At 42.0% G+C, this 25,969-nt stretch overlaps 1 protein-coding gene across 2 annotated transcripts in view; it reads right to left on the reverse strand.

The window, feature by feature from the left end:
* Window positions 1-25,969, reverse strand: part of RANBP3L (RAN binding protein 3 like) — a 46,652-nt gene that overhangs the window by 9,288 nt on the left and 11,395 nt on the right. For both annotated transcript variants that reach the window (XR_007244997.1, XM_048502725.1), the window contains exons 2-12: window positions 16,483-16,541; window positions 15,006-15,042; window positions 14,463-14,540; window positions 10,313-10,381; window positions 9,268-9,404; window positions 7,791-7,855; window positions 5,776-5,860; window positions 4,430-4,535; window positions 3,324-3,457; window positions 1,784-1,904; window positions 592-734 (exon numbers count right to left, since the gene is read on the reverse strand). Coding sequence is in view for 1 of the 2 variants with exons in the window: in XM_048502725.1 (XP_048358682.1) it covers window positions 592-734; window positions 1,784-1,904; window positions 3,324-3,457; window positions 4,430-4,535; window positions 5,776-5,860; window positions 7,791-7,855; window positions 9,268-9,404; window positions 10,313-10,381; window positions 14,463-14,540; window positions 15,006-15,042; window positions 16,483-16,541 (1,034 nt within the window). In the remaining variant the exon portion in view is untranslated. The remainder of the gene's footprint in view (window positions 1-591; window positions 735-1,783; window positions 1,905-3,323; window positions 3,458-4,429; window positions 4,536-5,775; window positions 5,861-7,790; window positions 7,856-9,267; window positions 9,405-10,312; window positions 10,382-14,462; window positions 14,541-15,005; window positions 15,043-16,482; window positions 16,542-25,969) is intronic.

Here is a 25,969-nt window from a genome sequence, read left to right on the forward strand (position 1 = left end):
TGATCCACCACACTTAAACTGTGTGTGTAAAATGGCACATCAAGTCACATCCAGTTTATGGGAACCCAGAAAGGTTTTCAAGGCAAGAGACGGAGATGGTTTGCCATTGTCTTCTTCTGCATAGCAACCCTGATATTCCATGGCGGTGTCCCATTTAAGTACTAACCAGGGCTGAACTGCTTAGCAGCTGAGATCTGACAAAATCAAGCTAGCCTGGACCATCCAGGTTAGGGCAACACTTAAATTAGCATAATTGAATTACCATCTTGTCTTAAACCCTGTGCAGATTGCAGCCCCCCAGTGCCTAGTGTGGATTGCAGAGACATTCACCGGGGGATGTTTTGTATTTTTGTATTTTCGCTGTTTTGTATTTTCGTTGTGTGGACACAAGGCACAATGTGTGTGCACAATGACATTACAGTTATTCTATTCTATAAACATTTCATCAGCTGGCTGACTTTGATTCAGGTTTTGGAAGAAAATGTACATGAAAAGTCAGGCTGTAACATTGGACTAGTGACACTTAAAATGAATCCTGGAGCAGACATCTTAATTTGAATAGAGGAATTTAAGTCTATTGCTGTGTCTCACCTGCACTAGAAACACCTTGACAGAATGGTCCTCCAGATCTGTTGCTGTGAGGCACAGACTTTTCCGGTTTGCTCTTTGAATGATCATTTGGGTCCAGAGTTTAGCATTGAGAATGAGTCTCATACTTCCTTGATTTCGCATGACTGCAACCAAGAGAAATCAAGAGAAATCAAACGTTACAATGGAAAGCAAAGCTGAAATCTTCAGTTAATGCAGCGCTAAAAACCAAGGATCCAAGCCATGATACGTGCCTAGGAATAACACCACTGAATAATATGGGGCTTACCTATAATTAGATTTGCTCAGGATTGCTACACAAGTTACTTCTATTACTTCTGTTTATCTTGGTTTTTAAAACCTATAAGAAGTTTATTTTACTCCCACCAATGTGTAGGAACATCAAACATTCTCACAATATTTTAGAAACGTCTCAAAACGGAACATTGCGGCATAATGAAAATTCAATTTAGGAAAACAACATCCTTATTATTCAAAACCCGGTCATCCAGCATTCTATAATAGATTAAAATATTCAGTAAATATGCTACAACAAATAATATGCCTAAGCCATCTAAATTTATCAAGTGATCCACAGAAACAACTTCTGCCATCAGCACTCCTTTTCATAGGAAAAAAATCTCTCCCCCCCCCTCTTATGATCACACCTGTTCAGAGGCGTAGCAAGGGGGAAAATGCCCAGTGCACCGGTGCATCCTCCGCCCCGTCCCAGAATGTCCCCACCCCACCCTGGAACACCCTGTCCCGCCCCCGCCATGCCTCCAAAGCACCCTTGCCACACCCCCACAGAGGCACGCACCCGGTGCATCCCCCCGTCCCCTTAGAGCTACGCCTCTGCACCTGTTGCAAAACCAGGTTGAGGCTCAAGACAGCTCTTCAGATATGCAAAGAAAAATGGCTTTGAAAATTATCCAGAGAGAAAAAAAAGCCAACGGTCCACTCAGGCCTGGACTGAGCAGGCACAAAGAGACATGGTTTACTGAAAGTAGCTGAAAGTCAGTCTGGCCACACTGAGGTGCACTGAAGCACAGAGCGAGATGTGCAGAACATGCATCAAATTAACTGACGGACTGTGGGGCTTTTATATTTAAATAGACCCTCAGTTTTGTTTGTTTTTAGCTACATGATCTGCATTAGCAATTGCCTATGGGAAAAAGAAGAAATCAATTCCTACCCAGTCGTGACTCTAGCATCCCACACTGGCTGCTGGATGTGTCGTTAAGTCTCAAAGAGCCGCTTCCTCTTTCAATCCAGGACATAGAAGCTTTATTAAATAAGAACAGCTTGCAGTTGATCTAAGGTGTAAAAAATTAATGGAAGTGGTTAACCAGTGCATATGTTTTAGTTTTAAAATATGTGTCATATTACTGATTATGCAATTAAAATGTCACATTATTCATTTTTTAAAAGGAAATTACAATTGAATTAGTACAAATGCATGACAAGTGCATTCAGCAACAAAACTTGAGAGAAACAGTAGTTGAAGATATCCCTTCCCATCGAACATTCCTTCAGATTCTCTTTCTAACACCCACACATTTCTGGAAAGAACACGAGCAAAACTGAACTTGCAAAGTTTTCCAATGCTGAATTATTTTGTGTGACCTTTATTGTCAGAATGTTCATGGTTCCTTTCAAATATAATTCCCCATGTACAAACAAGCAGCATAATCTAGCAACTCTGGAAAGCAGGTTAGGTGGAGAGACAGTGATTAATCCAAGGTCAAGAGGTGAACTTCATGCCCATGGAGGGATTTGAACCCAAACTTTCCCACTCTTAGAACCACTCTCTAACCTAGGGGCATAGCTGAGGAAAATGGTGCCCGGGGCTCACCCTGGGCACCCCCCACCCCTCAGCTGCACCCCTTCCCCAAACTCCTCGGGGAGTTTGGGAGTGGGAAGTGCCCATTTGATACTGGCTTCAGGTGGCCCGGTTCCTCTCCACTAGATATGTCTAGCCCACACATTGCTTCAAAGAGCAGGAATTCCAGCTATTCCTCAGGAAGCCAATTCATCGCTTTATCTCTATATTAAAAATATAACATACCGTACTCTGAATGGGGTTTTCCTCATAGTAAAACAACCAAGCAATCTGTGTATCAATGTTTTGTTTTCACCAGGGACATAGTTCAGATTCTCCTTTTAATATGACCCTCCAGTTCCTCAAACAGTAGCTTAACCAACTTAGAACAGAACCCAGTTGGCATACACCCAGAGGTGGGATCCAACCAGTTCTCACCACTTCTCTAGAAGTGGTTACTAATTTTTTCTGAGTGCCGAGAAGGGGTTACTAAAGCAACCTCCCTGCCCAATAGGGACTGGAAGTGCGTGTGTGCAGCAGCGCCACTGTTTGAATCCCACCACCATCGGAACCTGTTATTAAAATTTTGGGATCCTACCACTGCATACACCCATTCACTCTGGCACTCTGACTTGAACTTCCCCTTCAAAATCTCCTTACACAGTCTTTGGAATTCTGCCCTTTGCAGCCAGCCAATCACAGACCTGACTTAACTCCTTGTGTGCTGCAGTCCACTTGCAGAAAATAAGGCTAAGTGTTCATAATTGCCGCACGCTGCTGTAACCACTTTAGTTTTTTTATTGATAGTTTCTATCATTATTTCCTCTTCTCCCCCTCCAACATGTTGTCAGCACTGTTTCCTGAATAAATATAGTAAAAAAATGTTTATAATGGCCTTTAGGGAAAGACATACCTGCAACACATTGTGTTCTGCTTCTTCTCCAGTACTAACTTCAACTTTATCTAATAAATATTGCTGTGTTGGTTTCTTAGCAGTGTAAGCAGCAGCTGATTCTACTAGTGTTGTCTTCTCGGCAACAATTGGTGCTGCAGGAGAAAAGGAAGATAATAGAAAATAGTAAAAAAAATTACAGGAGAAATACTTTGCAATATCAAAATTGTGCTAGCTTAATTCTGAGTCAAATGTAGTCAGAAAAACTTAATAAATCTAGCTGAGGGATATATAAATGCACTGAAATGCAATAGATACTGAAAAATTAATGCGGTTTAGGGGAAATTTAATGGAGCTTTTCTCTCAAGCTTAGTTGTTTACCACATTTTTATGCCATCCTTCTTTGAAGGCAGCAAACAATATTCTCCCATCCTCTAGAACTAAGGCCCCTTCCGCACATGCAGAATAATGCCCTTTCAATCCACTTTCATAATTGTTTGCAAGTGGATTTTGCTATTCCGGATGGTAAACTCCAGTTGCAAAGTGGATTGAAAGTGGATTGAAAGTACAAAAAGGGCCCCTGTGATGTAAATTAGGCTGAATATGACCGGCCCACTGCTGAGTTTCATGGCTCACTTGTGATTTAAATCTGAGTTTTCCCAATCCTGGTCAGGTACTTTAACCATCATGCTACACTGGCTTCCAGATTCTGAATACTGGTCACAATTATTTATTTATTTAGAGAAGTTACGAGATGCCTCTCCAGAGAGCTGATTGGGGAAGCTCACATATGAAAGAGAGGCCCCTTCCGCACAGGCAAAATAATGCGTTTTCAAACCACTTTCACAACTGTTTGCAAGTGGATTTTGCTATTCCGCACTGCTTCAAAGAGCACTGAAAGCAGTTTGAAAGTGCATTATTCTGCATGTGTAGAATGAGCCAGAGATACAGTAAAACCATATAACGTTTTAAAATATGTTGTAACCTGCCCAGAGCCCTTCGGGGATAGGGCAGGATGTAAATCCAACAAAATAAAATAAAAAATAAATAATAATAAAAGATATTATCCTAAGGAAACAAATAGGAAGGATAGTGAAATACACAGTTTGCTAAATTAGAACACCTACTTGCCCATCTTGGAGAACTTGTAGGAGAATCTATTGTGAATGCTGCTGCTTCTTCACTATTACGTGACTCACTTGCAGAATAAAGTTCTGGAAATTGCTGAGGCCTCTAAGAAAATTGCAGAAAGACATTACAACTGAAGAAATGAAAAAAGAGACATTGAAGCATGTCAAACATCTACCTGTTTACATCTACAATTAAGAAAAAGCAAGAATAAATTGCACTGCAGAACACACAATGGGGGATAGAAACTGGGTGATCATTACACTTTAGTTCTCTGATTTTAAATGATTAGACAAACTTACGATTCTTGTAAGTATCCTGTAAATACAATATATGGGCACAGGCCAGTGGGAAGTTCTCCTGCATACTGACTTGAAGGAGGTTTACACAGGAGGATGCCTCACTGAATTAGACTTTATGGAAAGGGAATTTAGTGTCATTTTAATCAAATTGCAAAATATCTTTTTTTCCATAACGCTGTAGCATTACAGTTGCCACCTGGATGGGTATAAGGAGGTGAGGATGTCCCATTAATGCTTTTAATGAATGTTCATGGTCAGTTGAAGGTTTTCATGGCACGAGGTTGAATGATGTTGGCTGATAATTGCTGGAAGATCAAACTGATATTAAGGGACATATTAAGGCCATGGGGTTCTGGGGGTGGTCCCACTGGTGGAGATCATGGTGTATCTCCATTCTCCTTTATAGCAGAGTTATGGGGCTTTTTTGTTTTTATGGCTTTTTCAGGCTTCCCACACTACGAGAAAGCCTTTTGGAAGGGGTGGGGTGGCACCGGAGGAGTGCCGCCTAACCAACCTGTTAGCTCTGGATTGGGTTGAAAGGGTTATTTCTCACAGTTCTTATAGCAGATGAAAGAGATTATCGCCTGCTGATTGGTGCAGATCAACGGCTGTTAACATTTATTTATTTGTATTATTTATAGTCCTTTCTGCTGAGATTCGAGGCAGATTACACAGTGTAAATCAATGTAATTGATAGGATGGGACATCTAATAAAGAACATAATGGGACTGGGATTACAGAAATCTGAAACAAAATTCCCTTTGCAGGAGCCAAAAAGTTAGCAATCCCAGCTACAATTGCACCATTGAAATTTGGTTAAGATTTTTAATAAAAACTCAAATTGCTTACATATTGGACTTACAACAACAAATTTTGAATTAAATAATTTAACATCCTTGCAAGTTAATATATCCCAATTTATACACAGTAGCTAAAATTATAGAATTAGATGGTTTTAAAAATGTGATTGCAAAATTCGACAACTTATGTTGCTTCATACATATTATGAGTCAATGCAAAATGAGATGAAACAATATATTTACCAGCACTCTTTCTACTATATTTTCTCCAAACACAAAGTTAAGATGTTTTTCATTTGAAGGCGTTTGGTTTTCAGCTAGCTGGTTGCTGAAACAAAACAATAACGAAAAAAAGTATATTAGTTTAAGATGTTGCAAAATAAGGTAATAAAAATATACAGATGGAGACGTGTGGCTTCCATCAATACATGCGACTGTCATAACAACACTCTTCTTTGGAAACCCCAAAGGAACTTCTAATCCACTGTGGGTACTCACTGGGGAGGAAATTAGGGCATAAATATCTAAATATATAATTATGGAGGAACCACAATGGTCGCACAATGTGATATTGAAACAATATTATAACGTAAACTTCAGTATTTTCAAAAGTAAGTCCCTGACCCTTGCTATTACTCTTATCCCCCTTGTGACAATCTCTCCTCCCCCCTCCATCCAGTACTCAACTTGTAACACAAGATAAAGACGTTTAAAGAAATAGGTTCTATAATAGATGTCCCTGTCATGATATATTAAAAAAGAGTAAAGTTTCACAAAAAGGTCATCTTCTAAGTTAGCAGAAGTTTGCAAACCCAAGGCCGGAGACAGCCAGTCTAGGGGCAAGAAATAATGACAGTTAACCTTTAACATGATTAGTTAGTTCAACTGTAACTCTAGAGCCGTGGTGGCGAACCTTTGACACTCCAGATGTTATGGACTACAATTCCCATCAGCTCCTGCCAGCATGGCCAATTGGCCATGCTGGCAGGGACTGATGGGAATTGTAGCCAAAACATCTGGAGTGCCAAAGGTTCGCCACCACAGCTCTAGAGCAATGAGAGGCTGATGCCTGGGTGGGGGGAAAGTATCCTGTTGGATGTATAAGCAATGCATTGTTATGCTAAGTTGAGATAGAGATAGAATCTGAGTTGAGAGTTTAGTTCTGTGTGTGTTCACTGTGTTATTGCATGCCACCCCTCACTCCCTCCCCTTCCCTTGCATGCCACCCCTCACTCACTCCCCTTCCCTTGCATGCCACCCCTCACTCCCTCCCCTTCCCTTGCATGCCACCCCTCACTCCCTCCCCTTCCCTTGCATGCCACCCCTCACTCCCTCCCCTTCCCTGGCATGCCACCCTCCCCTCCCCTCCCTCTGCTAGGGTGGGTGGGACATGTCCAGAGGCCAGGCCCCTCCTCCTCCCTCCCCTTCCCTTGCATGCCACCCCTCACTCCCTCCCCTTCCCTTGCATGCCACCCTCCCCTCCCCTCCCTCTGCTAGGGTGGGTGGGCCATGTCCAGAGGCCAGGCCCCTCCTCCTCCCTCCCCTTCCCTTGCATGCCACCCCTCACTCCCTCCCCTTCCTATGCATGCCACCCACCCCGCCCTCCCCTCCCCCTGTATATCTTTATAGTCTTGTATAGAATAGACTTGTGTGACCATGCAACTGCTAAAGTAAAACCTTCCTATGGAAAGAACATCTTGCTTGTAGAGTATTCTTTTCCAAGTGTGGTAGGAAGCTGCAGTGAATGCAATAAGTCTATAGACCTTCTCATCTTACCAGAATAGCTCCGCTTTAAACTCTGCTGATAGTCCCCAACACTGTCTCTGTGGTATGGTGCCTGCTGATATGTTTCCTGGCATATCAAGGTTTTTAGAAAGTGAGCATGGACAGGTGAGGCTCTTGGCCGGCAGGGCTTCTGATTAGCCATTAGAAATCTGATTGGCTGTGCAGAATAAAATAGTGTCATTTCAGTAGCAGCTGCCATTAGAGTGTTGGTTTTACTCTCTCCCGTCTCTTTTATTCCCAGTGTATTTTTTTTAAATTCCTCCTCTTGTCGTCTGCAATTGGGCTTCCTCTTCCTTTGTGTAGGCAGCCATCTTGTGATTGGATCTGGCCCCAACAGTGGGATTTTAGTGGCTTTTGTCAGAATATCAAAGGGGCTCAGAGGATCCAAAAGTCTGGGAATGTCTGTTTTAGAACACTGGGTTAACTAGTATTTCTTTCAGAGACACGAAGAGAATGGATTCCAGTCAACTTACTTCATTGGTTCAGCATCGGAAAAGTGTTCTGAGCGGTTTCTGAGGGAATTAATCTCTTCCGATTCCTAAGAACAATTAATTAGATCAACAGGTTTTATTTCTCTTCATCTCTGCAAACACGCATAACTGCTAGAAATGTAAATCACAATTCTTTCAGACCTGCAGCATTCTAAACAAACAGAAAGTTACAGAAAAATAAACCAGTTATCTGCAACATTATATTCACAAGAGAACATAACCTACACAAGCAGGCCTCTTATTTTAATGTAACTTTTTGCTCAACCCTACAATAGCTCTCCTGGTCAAGCTAGGTCAGAGGCGTAGCAAGGGGGAAAAGCGCTCAATGCACTGGTGTGTCCTCTGCCCCGCCCCGGAACGCCCCCACCACACCCCCACAGGGGCATGCACCCAGTGCATTGCCCCCCTCCCCCCTGGAGCTACTGAGCTAGATGAATAATTAGAGATTTGTGACTGGGTGTCCCAGCTCTTCACATTCCTATAAATAGCAGCTACATTCCCCTCCCAAAATGGATTGGGCTGCAGTTAGGGTTACCAGTTTCCAGGTAGGTCCTGAAATTGTCCCAAAATGTCTGGAGGACAGAAATCAATTCTCGTAGACTAAATGGTGGCCTTGAAGGTGAAGGGGAGTCTGGGAGAAACATAAGACCTAGAGTGGACTCCATTTGCAAACACCACCCCTGGCACTGCTCCTAAATCACCAGGAAATTCCCAAACTGTAGTTGGCGACCTTAGATAGGGTAAAGAGGGAAAGGGTAGTCCTTTTGCCCTTGTATCATTTTCCTGATGGAAGTTTATGTTCTCTCCTGAATTACTATTTCATCTGAAACAGAGATGTGTAGGTTTCATTAGTGAGACTCACACAGCAGGAGTAGGGGTAATTTATACCATGAAAAGGCTAGAGTGAAAGCCATAGCTCCAGTCCATTTTGCGTGTGTGGCTGGGTGTGGACGTGGGTCTGATTATTACTATTTAAAAGCTTAAGATATGAGAGATCCAATTGAGACTTTTTCTAAAGAAGCCCTGAGAAATATTCATTTAGAAGTATAAACGATTCATCAATGGAATGTCTTTCTGGGAAAAGTATGCCAAGATATTCCACAATGAGTGAGGTGACTTTTTTTAAAAAAAATGTACATCTTTATTAACCAGAACATTCCTAACAAAACCTAATTATATTCTTAACAGTTCGACCAGAGGAGGGGAGAGATCTTATATCATTGTATGGAAGGGTAATTTCAGCATGTGCAGTTTGATTGTTTATCAAGCATGTTAAAAATTCACTTTGCCCCACTTTGTTATAAGAGCAACAGACTCTTTTTATCATCTATAGATATCCAAGAAACAACTCCTTGAGAAAGCGAGGGTGTATAAAATCCTATTCCCATAAAATATTGTTACTTATTTGTGATATAAAAAATATCAACTCATTATTGTTCATTTTTACACTACATTTTACCTCAGTGTTTGCTTTGTGTTCATCCGCCAGAATATTTTCAATACCTATACCCATTATTTTTCTACACAAAGGAGCTTGTGGAGGCTGTAAAATGGCAGGTCTTAAAACAACCTGTTGTACAGCTGGCGATGAAAGACCTTGGGGAAAAAAACACAATGAAGGTAATTTTGAGATTTTGAACATTTTGCCCTAAAATTTTTACAATCAACATATCAAAAATAAAATACTGATTGCTATGGCACATCCTTTCAGATCTCATCAGATATTGTGGCAGATAAGCTGTCAATATTATGAAATGTTTTGTCGAAGGCTTTCACGGCCAGAATCACTGGGGTGCTGTCTAGTTTCCGGGCTGTATGGCCGTGTTCTAGCAGCATTCTCTCCTGACGTTTTGCCTGCATCTCTGGCTGGCATCTTCAGAGGATCTGATAGGATCTGATACAGCCCGGAAACCAGACAGCACCCCATTAAGAAATGTTGATTGTTACTTAATGTCTGCTGCTAATTAACTGTTAATACAATATATCTATCAAATACTATCAAATGTCAATTGCCATATAAGCATTTTTTTCTAGAATTTGACAGTTACTCTGTGCAAGTGGTCAGGCATCATAAAATATTGGACTGTACTAGAAATGTCTTTGGATGTCAAATGATAACGCAAAACACAAAATAGTCTAAACATATTTACCTCAGGAATTCATAGAGAAGAATTCTGAAGATAATGTTTTGGAACAATTTTATTCTGTCTGCACAGCAAGTACTCTAATATCAGTCTAAAATGCAATGACATATTCTGCTTCTACATTACAAAAAGCTATAGCCATGCTGCTGAGGAATAAAAGCACTTTTTACAGAGAACAGTCAATGTGTAGAAGCTGTCAAGTGTGTGTGAATATAGTCTGAGTTTACAGGACCAGATTGATAAGAATATCTCAAACGACAAGAAAGATTTTGTTTCCTCTATTAACCTTCTTTGTCAATTTTCTTTACATTCAGTGGTGTGTAGCTGTGTATTTTTGTATGTTGTGATAAATACACTTACCTTTTTCCGTGACGTTCACATCAGGGTCCTTGTGCAATAAGGTCGATGTCATAAATATGTTGTTCTTCACTACAAAAACAAATGTTTATCTAATGTTCAGTAAACTCAATTTTATCATCCACGTTTCTCCACCACACACTCAACATTCCAAGGTTCAAATATAAAATTTCTTTTAGCAAATGGTTTCTATAATTTATTTATGATGATATTATTTATATGATTGATTGGCTACATTTTGCACACTTCTCTGCTTTCCTGAACTTCCTCCTTGGCACCATTTGCTGAGCTCACTCAGTTCCCCCTCTCCTGTTTACTTGCAGCATTTCTCTGTTCTTTTATTTTTGGGAGGCCAAGCTTCGAAGCATCAATATACGAGAAGTATAGAGCGCAGCACAAGGCTGTTAAGCATTGAAGCATCGATTCAACATAACTTTTTCAAAAAGGAAAAATCACATTGCGGCGGCCAGGAGTTGTTTCAGGGGGCGAGTGTGAACAAAAAGGGGGGATTGACAACGTTTTAAAAACTTTTTAAGAGATTTGTGCGGAAAGGGCCTAAACGTAAGAAGGGAGGGGACAGACTGTTCCACTGTGTGAATAGAACAGAACATCCACAGGGGGCATACTTAGGGCCATTGTTTCTGTAAGTTGGCACTAAAGTAGGATTGCCAACTATGGAGTGAGAAATTCACAGAAATTTGGGGTTGGAGTCTGGGGAGAGTGGAGTTTGGAGAAGGGAGGGAACCCAGCACAGAGGTGATGTCACAAAATCTACCCTCTGAAGCTGCCATTTTTTTTCCAGGGGAACCAATCTCTAGTCTGCAGATTAGTTGTAATTCCTCGAGAACTCCAGGCACTGGCGTAATGCCCATTGGGCAAGGTGGGCAGCTGCCCAGGGCATCACCTTGTGGGGGGCATCAAAATGTTGGGTTCGTTTTTGGGTATTTTAGTGGTTTTCCATTTTTGGCCTGCAGGGGGCGCAGTTTTTAGGCTAGCGGCACCAGAATTTCAGTGTATCATCAAGAGACTGTCCTTATGCTACCCCTCCAAGTTTGGTGGGGTTTGGTTCAGGGAGTCCAAAGTTATGGACTCCCAAAGGGGGTGCCCCATCCCCCATTGTTTCCAATGGGAGCTAATAGGAGATGGAGGCTACAGTTGTGAGGGTCCATAACTTTGGCCCCCCTGAACCAAACTGCACCCAAACTTTGGGGAACCTCATTAGGGCAGTCTCCTGATGAGACCCTGAAAGTTTTGAGACCGATGCCTTCAGAAATGTGCCCCCCACAGCCTGCAACCCCATTGACAGCTAAAAAAATGCAGAAAACTCCAATGCAGAACAAAGATTCTTGGGCAAATTTCTAGGATGTTCTCTGCAGGGGTGCATTTTCTTGGATGTACTCGGCACCAAAATTTCAGGGTATCATCTGGAGATGATGGCACCCCCCAAGTTTGGTGCAGTTTGGTTCAGGGGGGCCAAAGTTATGGACCCTCAAAACTGTAGCCCCCATCTCCTATTAGCTCCCATTGGAAACAATGGGGGATGGAGCACCCCCTTTGGGAGTCCATAACTTTGGACTCCTTGAACCAAACCTCACCAAACATGGGTAGAAGCATAAGGACAGTCTTCTGATGATATGCTGAAATTTTGGTGCTGATATGTCTAAAAATGCACCCCCTGCAGGCACCAATGTCCTGGTGCAAAAAGAAATTTGGTTGTGGTGGAGTGACCGCCCATGGGGGGGGCATCCAACTCAGGTTTTGCCCAGGGATACAGTTTGCCCAGGGCTGCCTCGTTACGCCCCTGACTCCAGGCCAAACTAGAGTTTATCTACCCTAGGTTTAGTGAGTTTGCGTTTCATGAATCACTGAATCTAACACATTTGGAAGATCCGATCAATCACCGATCTCCACTCATCTCATTTGTTTTGACCCCAAGAGAAATAATCTCATCCCCCAGTTTACACACACACACACGCACGCGCACACACAATTTATTTTATGCTATAGTCATTTCTATTCAACCAAATATACCTTTAAAAAACTAATACAGAGATCTGTTCACAGACCTGAATGTAGGGAAAGTGTGCATACCCCATGCAGCACCCCTTTTTTCAAATTGTTCTCAGGTCTCTGAGGATGAAGATGTATTTAATATCTTACGCTAATAATAGCTCCATCTTGGAACAGATTCAACTCAAACCATTTTTACATATTATTTCCTCACAACTGAAGCAAGAATATGGGTCAACAATTTTTTTTTAAAAAAAACCTTACTGAACCATCTTCAAAACAAGTATAGAGCCACCCCTAGATCAATTTACCATATCAATAAAAATGTAATGTTGTCTTGATCACTGCCAAAACAAATTATGCTACTTTTTCTCCAACAGGACATGTCTTTGTTCTCCAGTAAATGCTCAGTTTTCTGCCAGCTTCACAAAAAGTCAAAAGGAAGTGGGAGTTAAAGACTTGTTTTTGGCCTTTCTGTGAATAGGGCAATGGAACAAGCAGAATCTTTCACAGATCAGCTACACAAACGCAGCGCCTCAGTTTGTATGGCATAGTTTCTGTAAGGGCCCCTAAGGACAGTAGAGGACATTTGTGACTGGAGAGATTCCTTTCTGAGAGTACATTTTGCTCATCAAATATTCCAAAGCAGTACACTGGGGCAGCTCCAAGACCCTGCAGAATAAAAATAACCTCTGAGTCTGTTTTTAAACCGCACTTTGAGACAACGGCTGTTTTAAGTCTAGAGCAATAAAATGCAAAATGGCTGACATCCTATGATATTAGAAGAGCCCTACTGGATCAAACCATCTATATACCAAATCTAAGGGGCCAGATTTTCACCTTTTTAAACCGGGACCCAGGCGTGTGTGCACCTGCAGGAGCGCACTGCCTTTTGGGACGCTCCCCGGTTTCCTGCCCTGTGACAGGGCGGGAAACGGGAGCGCCCCAGAAGGCAGTGCGGCAGCGCGGGAGGCTGCCGCACTGCCTTCTGGGGCGCTCCCTGGCAGGAAAAGGGGAGCACCCCAGAAGGCAGTGCAGCAGCCTTCCAAAAATTGGGACAGTTAAAAAATGCCGCGGGATGCAGGACAAATTGGTTTAAGGCAGGACTGTCCCCCCAAAAGCGGGATGTCTGGTCACCTTGACCAAATCTAAGCACAGTTTCCCACTGTGGCCAGCCAGATGTTTTGATATATCTTGTGGAATTTCCTTGCAAAATCTCAAAGTATACAAGATACCCGCAATGTCCATTCAAATATTATTCAGAGCAAATATTGTGCAAGCCATTTCACATCTGTAGGGGCTAAGAAAAGTACCAGATCTCTCAAGCTTCTAGTTAAGACAATAAAGCCTAGTTTTACATTTCAATTCAGCAAGCTGGTGGATTGAGTGACAGCCACTAGTTTAACTGACATTAATAGTCGATTAGTCAAGTTCATGGAGGATGTACTTTCTCACCTGCATAGGTTTTTAGCCCTGACCCAGGTTAGTATTTGGATGGGAGTCCTCCAAGGAATACCAGGGTCATGATATGGAAAAAGGCAATGGCAAACCACCTCTGAATGTCTTTTGCCTTGAGAACGCTATGGGGTCACCATAAGTCAGTTGTGGCTTGACAGCAAAATCAAAATAAAATCAACAGTTCACTGAGGCATAGCTCCAAGGGGATGGGGGGCGTGTGACGCACCGGGGGCGCACCCCTGTGGGGGCGTGGCGAGGGCCCGAGGGCAGTGGCGCAGGGCGCATGGCAGTGGCAGTGGCGGTGGCCGCGTTCGGGGCAGGGGAGTTCCCGAGGCGGGAGTGGGGGTTGAGGGCCTTACTTTGGTGCACCAGGCGCTTTCCTCCTTTCTACAACTCTGGTTTAATCCCACTGAGTGGATACCAGCTTTTCTAAGAGTCAGACTACATATTATAGTTCAACCCCTGGCCGCTGACACAATTTTAAGGAAAATTTAGAACTCGTGCTTTGGAAACTCCAAGCAATATTGTCTCCCACACTTATGACATTTCAAGTACTGAAAAAACCATGAGGACCTGTGGCCACCATAATGCATAGTTTGGCCCTGAGCCACACTTGGTCAGAATTAAGTTTATCCTGACATACAGAAATGCTGCAAAGGAAAGGGGAAAAAGTATCAATTCATACCTCTGTAAGATGAGGAAGTAGATGTTTGAAAAGAAAATGTGGAAGCTCTTGCCCGTTTTCTGGAACAACCAATGAAAACTGTAAGGGGGAAAATCATAGCATGTCATTATGCATAACAATCTATTCATTTCAACAATAAGTGAAAATCGCTTTTAACTGTTACAATTTATTTGATCTATGCCACTTTGACTGTTCCACCAACCAAAGGAGCTTGTCTAGCGGGCACCGAAGAGATGGCTGTTTTGGTGGCAGCCCTATAATTATAGAGCAACCCCCAGGGCAGTAGAAGATAATTTTATTTCGGACAGCACTTTTTATTTATTCAGTCCTAACGGGAAATTTTAAATTGTGGTTTTTAGTTGTTTTCATAGCTATTGGTTTTATTTATATTGTAAGCTGCCTTGGGTTCTACAAAGCAGAAAAGCAGCTAAAAATGTTTTAAACAAACAAATAAATAAATGCATAACATTGGACCTTTACACAGTTTGCTGCATTTTGAAATAAAATACATACACATGTGGTATGTGTAAAAAAAAAGATTACCATTTTCAGTCTTGCATTCATAGTCTTCTGCAGATCTCTATACAAATAGAAGCAATAGTTAATCAAAGTTTGAAAGTTTCCAGGTAGCAATTATTTTTAGGGGTTCCCACTGTTGGATATCAGTCATAGGTTCGGGGACTACAACTTCCAATTTCATAGCAGAACACAAGCTGAAATATCCCTCCTTTTTTTGCAATTGTAATGAAACCATCATCATTCTTAATGTCAATGGAAATACCCTCCCATATTATTCATATATTTATACTGCCTAGATCAGTTAGGGAATAGTCCTTCCAACTCTAAACTGAAGAACTACAGGGGTCAGTGCTATCAGTCACACTACAGGGGTCAGTGCTATCAGTCACAGACCAGGAAAGGGATTTGGGCGTCTTAGTTGATAGTTCCATGGGAATGTCAACTCAATGCATGGCAGCTGTGAAAAAGGCAAACTCTGTGCTGGGGATAATTAGGAAAGGAATTGAGAATAAAACTGCAAAGATTGTCATGCCCTTATATAAAACAGTGGTGCAACCGCACGTAGAGTACTGTGTTCAGATCTGGTCGCCACATCTCAAAAAGGATATTGAAGAGATAGAAAAAGTGCAGAGAAGGGCAACGAGGATGATTGAGGGACTGGAGCACCTTCCTTATGAGGAGAGGCTGCAGCGTTTGGGACTCTTTAGTTTGGAGAGGAGACGTCTGAGGGGGATATGACTGTAAGTCTATAAAAGTCTATAAGTCTATAAAATTATGCATGGGGTAGAAAATGTTGACAGAGAGAAATTTTTCTCTCTTTCTCACAATACTAGAACCGGGGGCATCCATTGAAAATGCTGGGGGGAAGAATTAGGACTAATAAAAGGAAACACTTCTTCACGCAACGTGTGATTGGTGTTTGGAATATGCTGCCACAGGAGGTTGTGATGGCCACTAACCTGGATAGCTTTAAAAGCAGCTTGGACAGATTTATGGAGGAGAAGTCGATTTATGGCTACCAATCTTGATCCTGTCGAAGGCTTTCACGGCCGGAATCACTTGGGTGCTGTGTGGTTTCCGGGCTGTATGGCCGTGTTCTAGCAGCATTCTCTCCTGACGTTTCGCCTGCATCTGTGGCTGGCTGCCAGCCACAGATGCGAAGCCTTTCAGGAAAATGCTACTAGAACACGCCATACTCCCTGGCCTGAAATCTGATCCCTCTTTGATCTGAGATTGCAAATGCCTTAACAGTCCAGGTGCTCGGGAGCAACAGCCGCAGAAGGCCATTGCTTTCACATCCTGCATGTGAGCTCCCAAAGGCACCTGGTGGGCCACTGCGAGTAGCAGAGATCTGGACTAGATGGACTCTGGTCTGATCCAGCTGGCTTGTTCTTATGTCCTTATGTTCTTAACTCTTCCAGTAATTTCAGAGAAGACCTTGGTGAAATACTTTATAACCCCAAGTTTTAACATTCGAAATGCTTGGATCCAGAGCAAGTACCTTGCAAGGTCGATCTTTCTTCTTGAAAACAAATATAGGCTGTGCAATCAGTGATTTGTCTAAAAGAAGAAGAAAGCTTGATATTAAAAAGTGTGAAATTTAAACAAAGTATTGTTTGTGTGTGTAATTATTTAAAGAGAAAAAAATAACTAACCATTTCCCCTGAGTCCTGAAACTGCATAGAGGCAGAAGTGTGTGTGCTGGGGTGGGTATTGATAATTCAATCACATGTTTTAAAATTGCAGGTCAAGTTGATTATACTCCACAAAGGTGTAAATTATAGAGCCATCCCACAAGACTCGTATAATTTATATGAGGCATCCCTCAAGAGCAACAACTTAAAATATTCATTGATTCACCACACATTCAACTAAGAAACTTTAGAGAGTAGAGTATTGATCTTGGCTTAACTAGCAGACGTGTTTATGTTAGAACATTTTGAATGGCTTAATCAGCTGCTAAATACAGAGTGGACACATCCTTTGTAGGTTTTTAAATATTCCCAATATATATTTTCACCTTATGTTTTGTCACTGTTTATGAGCATGTGTATATATTTGCCAAGGCAAATAAATATAGGTATTAAAATATTTGTATTACACAGGCTCAGCTATCAAATATTTTCAATTCTCATAAAACAAGCTATACAAATGTGAAATTAATAATACAGTTCTATGTAGAGAGATGCCTTTAATTTGTGAATGAACTCCTCTGCCTAGATCCAGTTCCCAAGGACAGCCTCTCTACTTCCTTTTTGCAGCTACTATCAATGGGGCCATCAGACAGAGGGCAAAAACCAGCCAGACACCCATTCATTGAGTCTGGATCCTTGCTCAGCTTGGGAGTCTTCCCCCAAAACATTTATAGTACATTTTAGTTGTCCTTGGCACGGGTTTTGACTCCTGTGAGCCAATTTTGGCTGAAAAGCAGGACAAAATGATCATTAACATATCTAACTCTCAATGTGGTCAGATCTGTGGATACTTAAATTCAGAGACTGGAGCCATGGACAAGACAAGACCGATCTTTCTGCAAACCTGAAAAATGTTCTAGGTTTTCAGAAAAAAGGTTAGGCTGCAAATGTGCAAATTCCACAAGGTCACTCTTTGAGCTTCAGTGAGAGAATGGAGACTTGAACCAGATCTTAGCCTGAAATTCGAAACATTGCCCCACACTGTTTTTTATGGGGTGGCTCCTGTTTGTTTGTTTACTTAATTTGTATGCTGCCATTCTCCTCACAGGTTGAGGGGGTTTCCAACATATAAAGCAACAGTAACAAGCAGCTGGGCCTGAAGGAGTCATGCAAGTCAGGGGTAGATGATTGCCTGGTCATTACTCTTGGTCCTGGTTCTGATTATTCCTTGCAGGTCCTTTACTTGTAACAAAACAATATTTAGTGCAGTTGGGTTGCCAAGCTAAAGCCAGGAATCCTGGGAGACTGAGCACTACTTAGATAAACAGCATCCCAGGAAGCTGTAACATCACTCTCAGCTGTATAACTGGAAGAGACATCACTGCATCCAAAGGCACATAGAGTCAGGGGTGATGAGATGCATAAAAAGCAATCCTGCAACATCCCACGATGCAGTGATGTCATTTCTATGGGCTACCTATTTTCCCATTACCCCCCTATTGAGAGGCAGGGGCTGATGGTCATAATCGGACATGCTTTGTTACAGGGTTCTCCAACAGGTAGCTAATTCACTGCTGGAGATAAGGGCAACCTGACTACAAGGTTCTGCTATAGGTAGCTAATTCACTGCTGTAGAGTAGGGCAACCTGGTTATAAGGTTCTGCTATAGGTAGCTAATTCACTGCTGTAGAGTAGAGGAACCTGGCTATAGGGGTCTGCTATAGGTAGCTAATTCACTGCTGTAGAGTAGCCCATGCATCTACTAGAAGATACAAGAAAATACAATGAACAGATCTGCTTTAGGCGTTTTAAAAAATCCCTAAAATTTTCTTTGATGGATTTTCTTTCCTGTGCTGGTTAGCTGAAAGCTTCATTTCTAGTGATTTTCCAGAAATGTATTTCCAGGTAACTAGCAGTATGTGTGGTTGGTAGTTCCTAGTGTACACAATTAAAAATCTGAAAAGCTCTTATACTTTTCACCCAATGTCTGCTGAACAATAAACTTCCATTCTCTTCTCCCTGCCTAGTGATAAAAGACCTGCTGAAATTTGGAGGGGGGGCGGGCAGAAATAAGGAAGCTCACCCTTACTCCCTGACCAGCACAGACATAAATATACTTCCTGCCAAATTTTGATGTAATTAACTAAATCTACTAAGATTTTGCAATCCATGCTGTAGAGATCCATACACATACAGATCTTCCCTTGTGAAATCTTAAACCTTTTGAACTTGTGAATTATCACTTGTTTAATATTCTCAATAACAATAGGAAGACTCTCACATTTCCACACCCAAACCACAATCCATCACCACTAGCTAAAAGAAAATCTTTGTTTTTAGTAGCCATAAACAGTTCATGATATTCAGATGCAATCCAAAATCAGCAGAGGGCAGCAGTACTCTTCTAGTTTAAAAATATTTTTTTCCCTTTTTGCCTCATCTTTATGTTTAAAACTGTGACTTTAGAGGTTTAGTGATTCCACCTCCCACACACCCCCATTCAGAATTTGCAAGATTCCTACCCAACACTGCCAATGCAACTTAAACCTCTGTTAAAACAAAATAAAAAATAAATAAGAATGTCAATAAGATCATTAAAATCAGGCATGAAAAAGGAGCAGAAATTGTGCGTAAAAGTGTCAGTGCTCTACCTTGAAAGCCAGCAGAGAGAAATATTTTAATTTAAAACCAGCAAGGAAAATATTCAGCAAGAAATAAGACTATTGGAAACTGGCTTGCCAAATGCACAGGAAAAATTAAAAGGTGGTTCCTGGTGCTCTAAAGCCAACAAAATCACACACACACACACACACACACACACACACACACACACACACACACACACACACACACACATGCCAGCCCTGAATGAAAACAAATTTAACATATTTTTATACATGGGATTGCCAACTGACCTGGTGAAAAATGCTCTGTTCCTTTTCTGGAGACTTAATGTAAATGAGCTTAAACTGTATGGCATGGAGGTAAATATATCAAGTAGTATTTGCCGTATGTCAGACTGTTATTATAGGGACACATTTAAAAGGATTTTTCATGGAGAACACTGGCATTTCCTAATTTCCTTCCTCCCATCTCCTTTCGTAAGTCTGACATTCAAATATCTGACCCACCCATCTTGTTGTGGAAAGCCTCAAAACCTTTAAAAAGATTTTAAAACGTTTACAGTCTTACACACTTTGAAACACAGTGCATTAAGAAAGAAATAAAAAGAAGAAGAGAAGAAAGAATGTGAGAAACAGATTGGCGTTCAGTGCTGTCAGCTATTATGAATTACTGTTTACTGAAACAGGAAAGCTGTTGGAAGCTGGCAAGAGTCACAGATCTCCTATGCCAGAACTAGGGAATGGGAGGGGAAAATGTTGCAATAGAGAAGGAATGGAGGAATGGAGGGAGGGAGGGTTGGATGACTGACAAATCAGAAGATTGGGATATATGGCACATAAAAAACAGTAAAATTTACCCTTCTATTATTGGACAAATAATAATAATAAACGCCAAGTGTTGTTAATTGCAAAACACCAGTGCCTTCTTTGAAATAGAACTGAAAATGGGTGGGAAAGAATTATCAATAACCTAGATTTTTTAAAAAATACAGAAAAAGTTTTCCCAAAGAACTGTATGTCTCTTCTTGGGTACAAAGCAAGAAGAGTGATGTCAACTCATATTGGGTATGAGGCACAGAGGTGCAGACAATACAGCTCAGGCTTCAAAACTCATCATGTGACTTTTGGCCAGCCACTATCTTTCAGCTGAAGCTACCTCGCTGGGTTGTTGTGAGGACAGACTAGAGAAAGGAAGAACCCCTGAATTGTTTGGAACGCAACCCTCTTCAGCAGATTCGGAGGGTAAGATGGAAGCATTAGCGGGAAACAAAATCACAGTGGATGCTTAACCATGTATATCTGTTCCTGCCACTTTCAGTCGTTGGAGCTAACTGATGGGAGCGGGGGCAGGATTTAGATTGCAGAAACAGAGCAAAAGAAAATCTGGACATTCCCTTCCCCCAATGCCATCTTTTTAAATCTTTAAAAAAAAGCCTTGTGGAGTTAGCCTTTAATTTGAAGAAATGAAAAGCAAGCCTTGTACGGTCTTGATCACTGATGTCCCTTGTTACGTATAATGCGTTTAACTGTACATGACAGGAAAAACCGAGACAGCGAGGGAAATTTCTGAACTACGAGACATTGTGAAAGGAACTCTAAACTGACTATATTCTCTAAAACAGGCAGTTCCTAAATAATTTTACCTCAGCAGTGGCTCCATTTCAGATGGACACAGTGTAACCTTTTTAAAGCATGTCCTAAAAAATGTGGAAGTTCAGCACAGAATAGCCAACGGCTGTATAGAGTTATAACACTGCAGAAAAATAGTGCAAATCAAAACAACTCTATTTTGCAAAGGGACCATCTGGACTACTGTGGGAAAGAGCAATGAAATAATAATTTCAGTACTGTCAGACCATTTGACCTATAACAGCGGTTGCAAGTTGAGGTAAATTTCTTTCAGCAAATAGGGGGGGGGGGTTACAAGGGAGGAATGAGGACAACACAGACACATAGGCCCTTTCTCAGAGGTGGGATCCAGCAGGTTCTCACAGGTTCCCGAGAGTAAGTTACTAATTATTTGTGTGTGCCGAGAGGGGGTTACTAATTGGTGATTTTGCCACGTGATTTTTGCCTTAGTTACGCCCCTCCTCTCAGCAGTAGTGCGCAGAACTTGAAGCAGTCTAGCAGGAGAGGTGCACCGGTGTGCATGGCAGCCTGCACCTGCGTGCATTCGTTTCCCGCCCAAGGACCGGCGCAGTGGCTGCGTCCTTGCCACAGCCCTGCCCAGCAATGTCCTCGGGCCTCCTCGAATGCCGAAGGCCATGCCCCCCCGTCGTGCCCCGCCCAGCCCCATTGGCACTACGCCACAGTTTGAATCCCACCACCATGGGAATCTGTTACTAAAATTTTTGGATCCCACCACTGCCCCTTCTGCACATGCAGAATAATGCACGTTCAATCCACTTTCAATGCACTGTGAGGAATAGCAAAATCCACTAGCAAACAATTGTGAAAGTGGACTGAAAGTGCATTATTCTGCATGTGCGGAAGGGGCCATAGTGTTGCAAGGTGGAAACAAGGGAGTTTTCTTTGTGTGACATATCACAGGATATGCCAAACAGACACCAACCCGGCTGGTCAGTTTCAAAAAATCTGTAATTTTTGTTTCGGTATCTATGCACAGAGTGCTGTTTTTTTTGGAAGACGTGTTCCTACACCCACACTGGCCAAAACCTGGTCCCAATGCTGATGATTCCCCCCAGAAAAATATCCCTGTTTCGCCTTGAGCATTTGGAGCCTAGCTAAGGAAAAATCTGTTAAATCTGTTCTGTGAGGGGTATTTTCTGGGCCAGACTCGAAATCCTTTGGCTTCAAGAAGTGCACGGGGTTGGATCAAAACCCGTATTTTCATTGCCGAAAACAGTGTTGAGGACCTCTTTGTTCTCCCAAAGTGGCTCGGTTAGGAAACATGAGATGTACTTCAACAAAAGCCAGTGGGAAGGAGGAGAATTGAGAAATACTGAGTGACATAGTTGACTAGATCCAAGCCATGGTATTTTTTCCCTCCTCTCAGCAGAGGTTAACAGGCACAGAAGCTCAGATACATGGTCCCTTAAAAAGGCAGCCCAGATTAAATTCCCACGTGAAGCCTCTGAGGACACAGAGTGAATGGAGGAGACAGATAAAAACGGGGGGGGGGGGATGGATGCCACAGGCCATCCTGTATCCTCCCCCTCCTCCTAAGCAGCAGTGGGACACATGCTGTGACAGGCTGCTTTAGCAATAACTGGATAAGACTGGGTTGCTCCAGTCCAGAGCAGTTTCGCCATTGAGTGGAAGAAGTTACTGGAAAAGACACCACAGAAGCCTGACAAATGGGCTGCTTCTGGCTGTTTGAACAGTGCCAAGGGAAGACTGCAATGAATCTATCTGCCCTCCGCGTTAAAAAAAAAAACCCTGCAAACTGGGACTCTGTTTTTCCCTTTCTTTTTTTGCCAATCCCATAAACTCCTGGGGCTGCAGCGCCATTTTCTTGAGGCATTAGGAAAATAAAACGAGCCTGTTCTTTTCAGACTATCTTTATATTTAAGTGTGTATTCTCAACTTTTTTTCCCCCCTTAGAAGGAACGGCCTGTAGCAATACTCTCACAGTGAAACTCTCTGCCCAAAGAGGCCCATTAGGAAACGTCCCTTGACTGGTTTATTTTAGACAGCTGTTTAAAATATTTTTGTTTAAGTTTGAAAGGCCTGAGCTGAGTAGTATTTTGCACATGGTAGTCTCGAGTTTTGGAAGATCTTTTATGTTGGTTTTATGTTCATTTATTTGTTTAGTGTGAGTTGTGAGTGATTCTTTTCTGCCAAAAGGTGGTATAGATGGGTGGAGGGATGAAATGATCGTCAGAAAAAGAAAAACAGATGCCCAGAAAAGACACAAATCATAGTACTCTTCCATCTGCTTTTTTAAAAAGTAAGTTGTCTTTTTCTGTAGGATGAACTGGTACATACTGGGATAGTATCAGACTTTGCTTAGCCAACATTTACCTTAACAAAGGCTCATTCCACACATGCAGAATAATGCACTTTCAAACTGCTTTCAATGCTCTTTGAAGCTGTGCGGAATGGCAACATCCACTTGCAAACTTTTGTGAAAGTGGTTTGAAAACACATTATTTTGCGTGTGCGGAAGGGGCCATAGTTTGCGGGCACAAGGGTGCCAACTCCTTTTTAATGAGGAATTGGTGGTCCTGCTGCCTTCTCTTGCCAAGTTGTCCTTAAAATGGCCTCCATTTAGCAAGGGATTCTTGTGTGTAATATATATAATTATTTAATGCAAGGATCCCTGCTAACCCTGCCCAGCAATTACTATTATGTTTGTGAAGTTCAAAACTCACAGCATGGTGGCCCATGCAGTCATGTGACTTTTTCCTTGACTGCAATGTGTTCCAGATGTCAACCCTTTCTGCATTCACAACTGACCACAGATTTTCCCAATGGTGAAACCTTGTATCTTGGAAAAGTTCTATGTGAGCTCATTCCCCTGTCATTGTTGTCCCCCATGTCTGTTCAGCTGCAGTTATTCCACATGCTACTACTGAAAATGTATTATTCGTAATGATGGTGGGATGTCATCTGTGATGCAGAACCACCCTCCGTTTTTTTCTTTTGCACAAGTGCTCTAGAATTACTGTGCAGAAACATTGAAGCTGCAATTCAAAAAAGGTCTGAGTATTTCTACCACTGAGGACTACCCACACAAAATGGAAGCCAAAACCTACTGCAGTAGCACCATTACCTGAAGAAACAGGAACATTTTCCAGCTGAATTATAGCTGCACAGCAATTCTCAATTGTTTATTTCTGCTGACTTCTGACACAGTGAATCTTCACCTTAACATTACATCACTAGTTTGATATGAAATTGACAAAGCTGACCCAACTACCTCTGCTTTTATATATATATCTGTGCCAGAACATAACATTGCAAGCTCTTGCAACCCCATCCCAGCATGGTGCAACTATGGTACTAGAGCAGTGATGGCGAACCTTTTCGAGGCCAAGTGCCCAAATTGCAACCCAAAACCCGCTTATTTATCGCAAAGTGCCAACCTGGCAATTTAACCTGAATACTGAGGTTTTAGTTTAGAAAAAACGGTTGGCTCCGAGGCACGCGTTACTCGGGAGTAAGCTTGGTGGTAGTCTGTGGCTTTGCTTTGAAGCAGCCGTGCAACTCTTCCAACGGGTGAATCATGACCCTAGGAGGGTTTTCTCAGAAGCAAGCCCCATTGCCAGCAACTGAGCTTACTCCCAGGTAAAGGATTGCACTTTAGTTCTTCGCATGAAAATTAGTGGGGTTTAACAGCGCTTAACAGGGTTACCTACACTGCTTCCCCAAAACTAGGTCTTAGGTTTAATGCTAATAATGCTAATAATCAATTAGCTAATGCTAATAATAATGCTAATAATCAAGCCCAGTGGCCCAAGCCAGCCTAGATGTGTGTGGGGGGCACTCTGCGTGTGCCCACAGAGAGGGCTCTGAGTGCCACCTCTGGCACCCGTGCCATAGGTTCGCCACCACTGTACTAGAGAGTCACAGGAAAGCCTTGAAATTTGGGAGAATTATTCCTAAACTTGGTGCCCCAAAAGGGCTCCTACTTTCAGATGCCATCTAGGAAACCAAAATTCTTAAGGCAATACTGACCAGCAGTAACCACTAAAAAGTCACCCTGTTCTGTTTTCATCCTCTGTTTGCCGCAAATAGTTTGTACTTCCATTGGCAGTAGCCTTGCGGGGTTGTTAACCCAATGAATAGCTGATGAATTGGCTGAGAAGGACACCCTTGTCTTTTGCTTAATAACCAGACTAGTGATTGTCTGAAAAGTTAGTATATTCTAGATTCTAGTCGCTTTCATCCCTATCCTATTTTGATTCCATTTGGTTCTAAAGTTGGTTCCATGTACCAGGAAACCAGCATTTTTAAAGCAGTTATTGAGAACCCTACCTTGCCTTGAATTTTTCACAAATTATACAGACGCTTGACAGTTAAAAGAACTGGCAAAAGATTCCTCAACCTTGATTCAAGCCAAACGTTTGGTTTTACAACAGCAATGACAGATGTGCGTATCAACAAGATGAATTCATATGCACCCTTCTCCCTTAAAGGGCCACAGATACTTCTTTTAATCTCAGTTTTTATTTGTTACATGTAATACTCACAAGATAGCTGAAAAATAGCTTTTTGATATTACAGGTCCCAGGCAATCTGCACTGTTCACAGCTGACTTTCACCGCAAGCCTACAGTGCTAGCATTTTCAGAGCTGGAGAGGCAAGAAATATTTTGGAATATATATAGTGTGAGGGCACTTCCAAATCCACTGCACTGCTTCCAAAATGTGCATCCTTGTATTCATTCACTTGTAAGGAAATCACACTCATTTCAGTAGAGCTGATTACATATGTTAAGTATCTCCTCCGTAGGGCGAACAGACTTTTCCTCACCCTTTGCATGCTGATGCATGGTCTTCAGAAATCAACTGAGTTTCAGGTGGCCTGTTGACTGCTCTTTGACATTCCTTTGACTGCTCTTTGACATTCCTTTGACTGCTCTTTGACATTCCTTTATTTATTTGTTTGTTTGTTTGTTTGTTTGTTTGTTGAGTTTTATATACCGCCCTACTCCCGGAGGGCTCTGGGCGGTGCACAACATAACTTTACAACAACATACAACCGGAACTGATGGAACAAACAACAAATACAAAATATAATACACAACACAGGCTCCATTAACTTT

The sequence above is a fragment of the Sphaerodactylus townsendi genome, linkage group LG07 (assembly GCF_021028975.2).
Source record: "Sphaerodactylus townsendi isolate TG3544 linkage group LG07, MPM_Stown_v2.3, whole genome shotgun sequence".
NCBI lineage: Eukaryota > Metazoa > Chordata > Lepidosauria > Squamata > Sphaerodactylidae > Sphaerodactylus > Sphaerodactylus townsendi.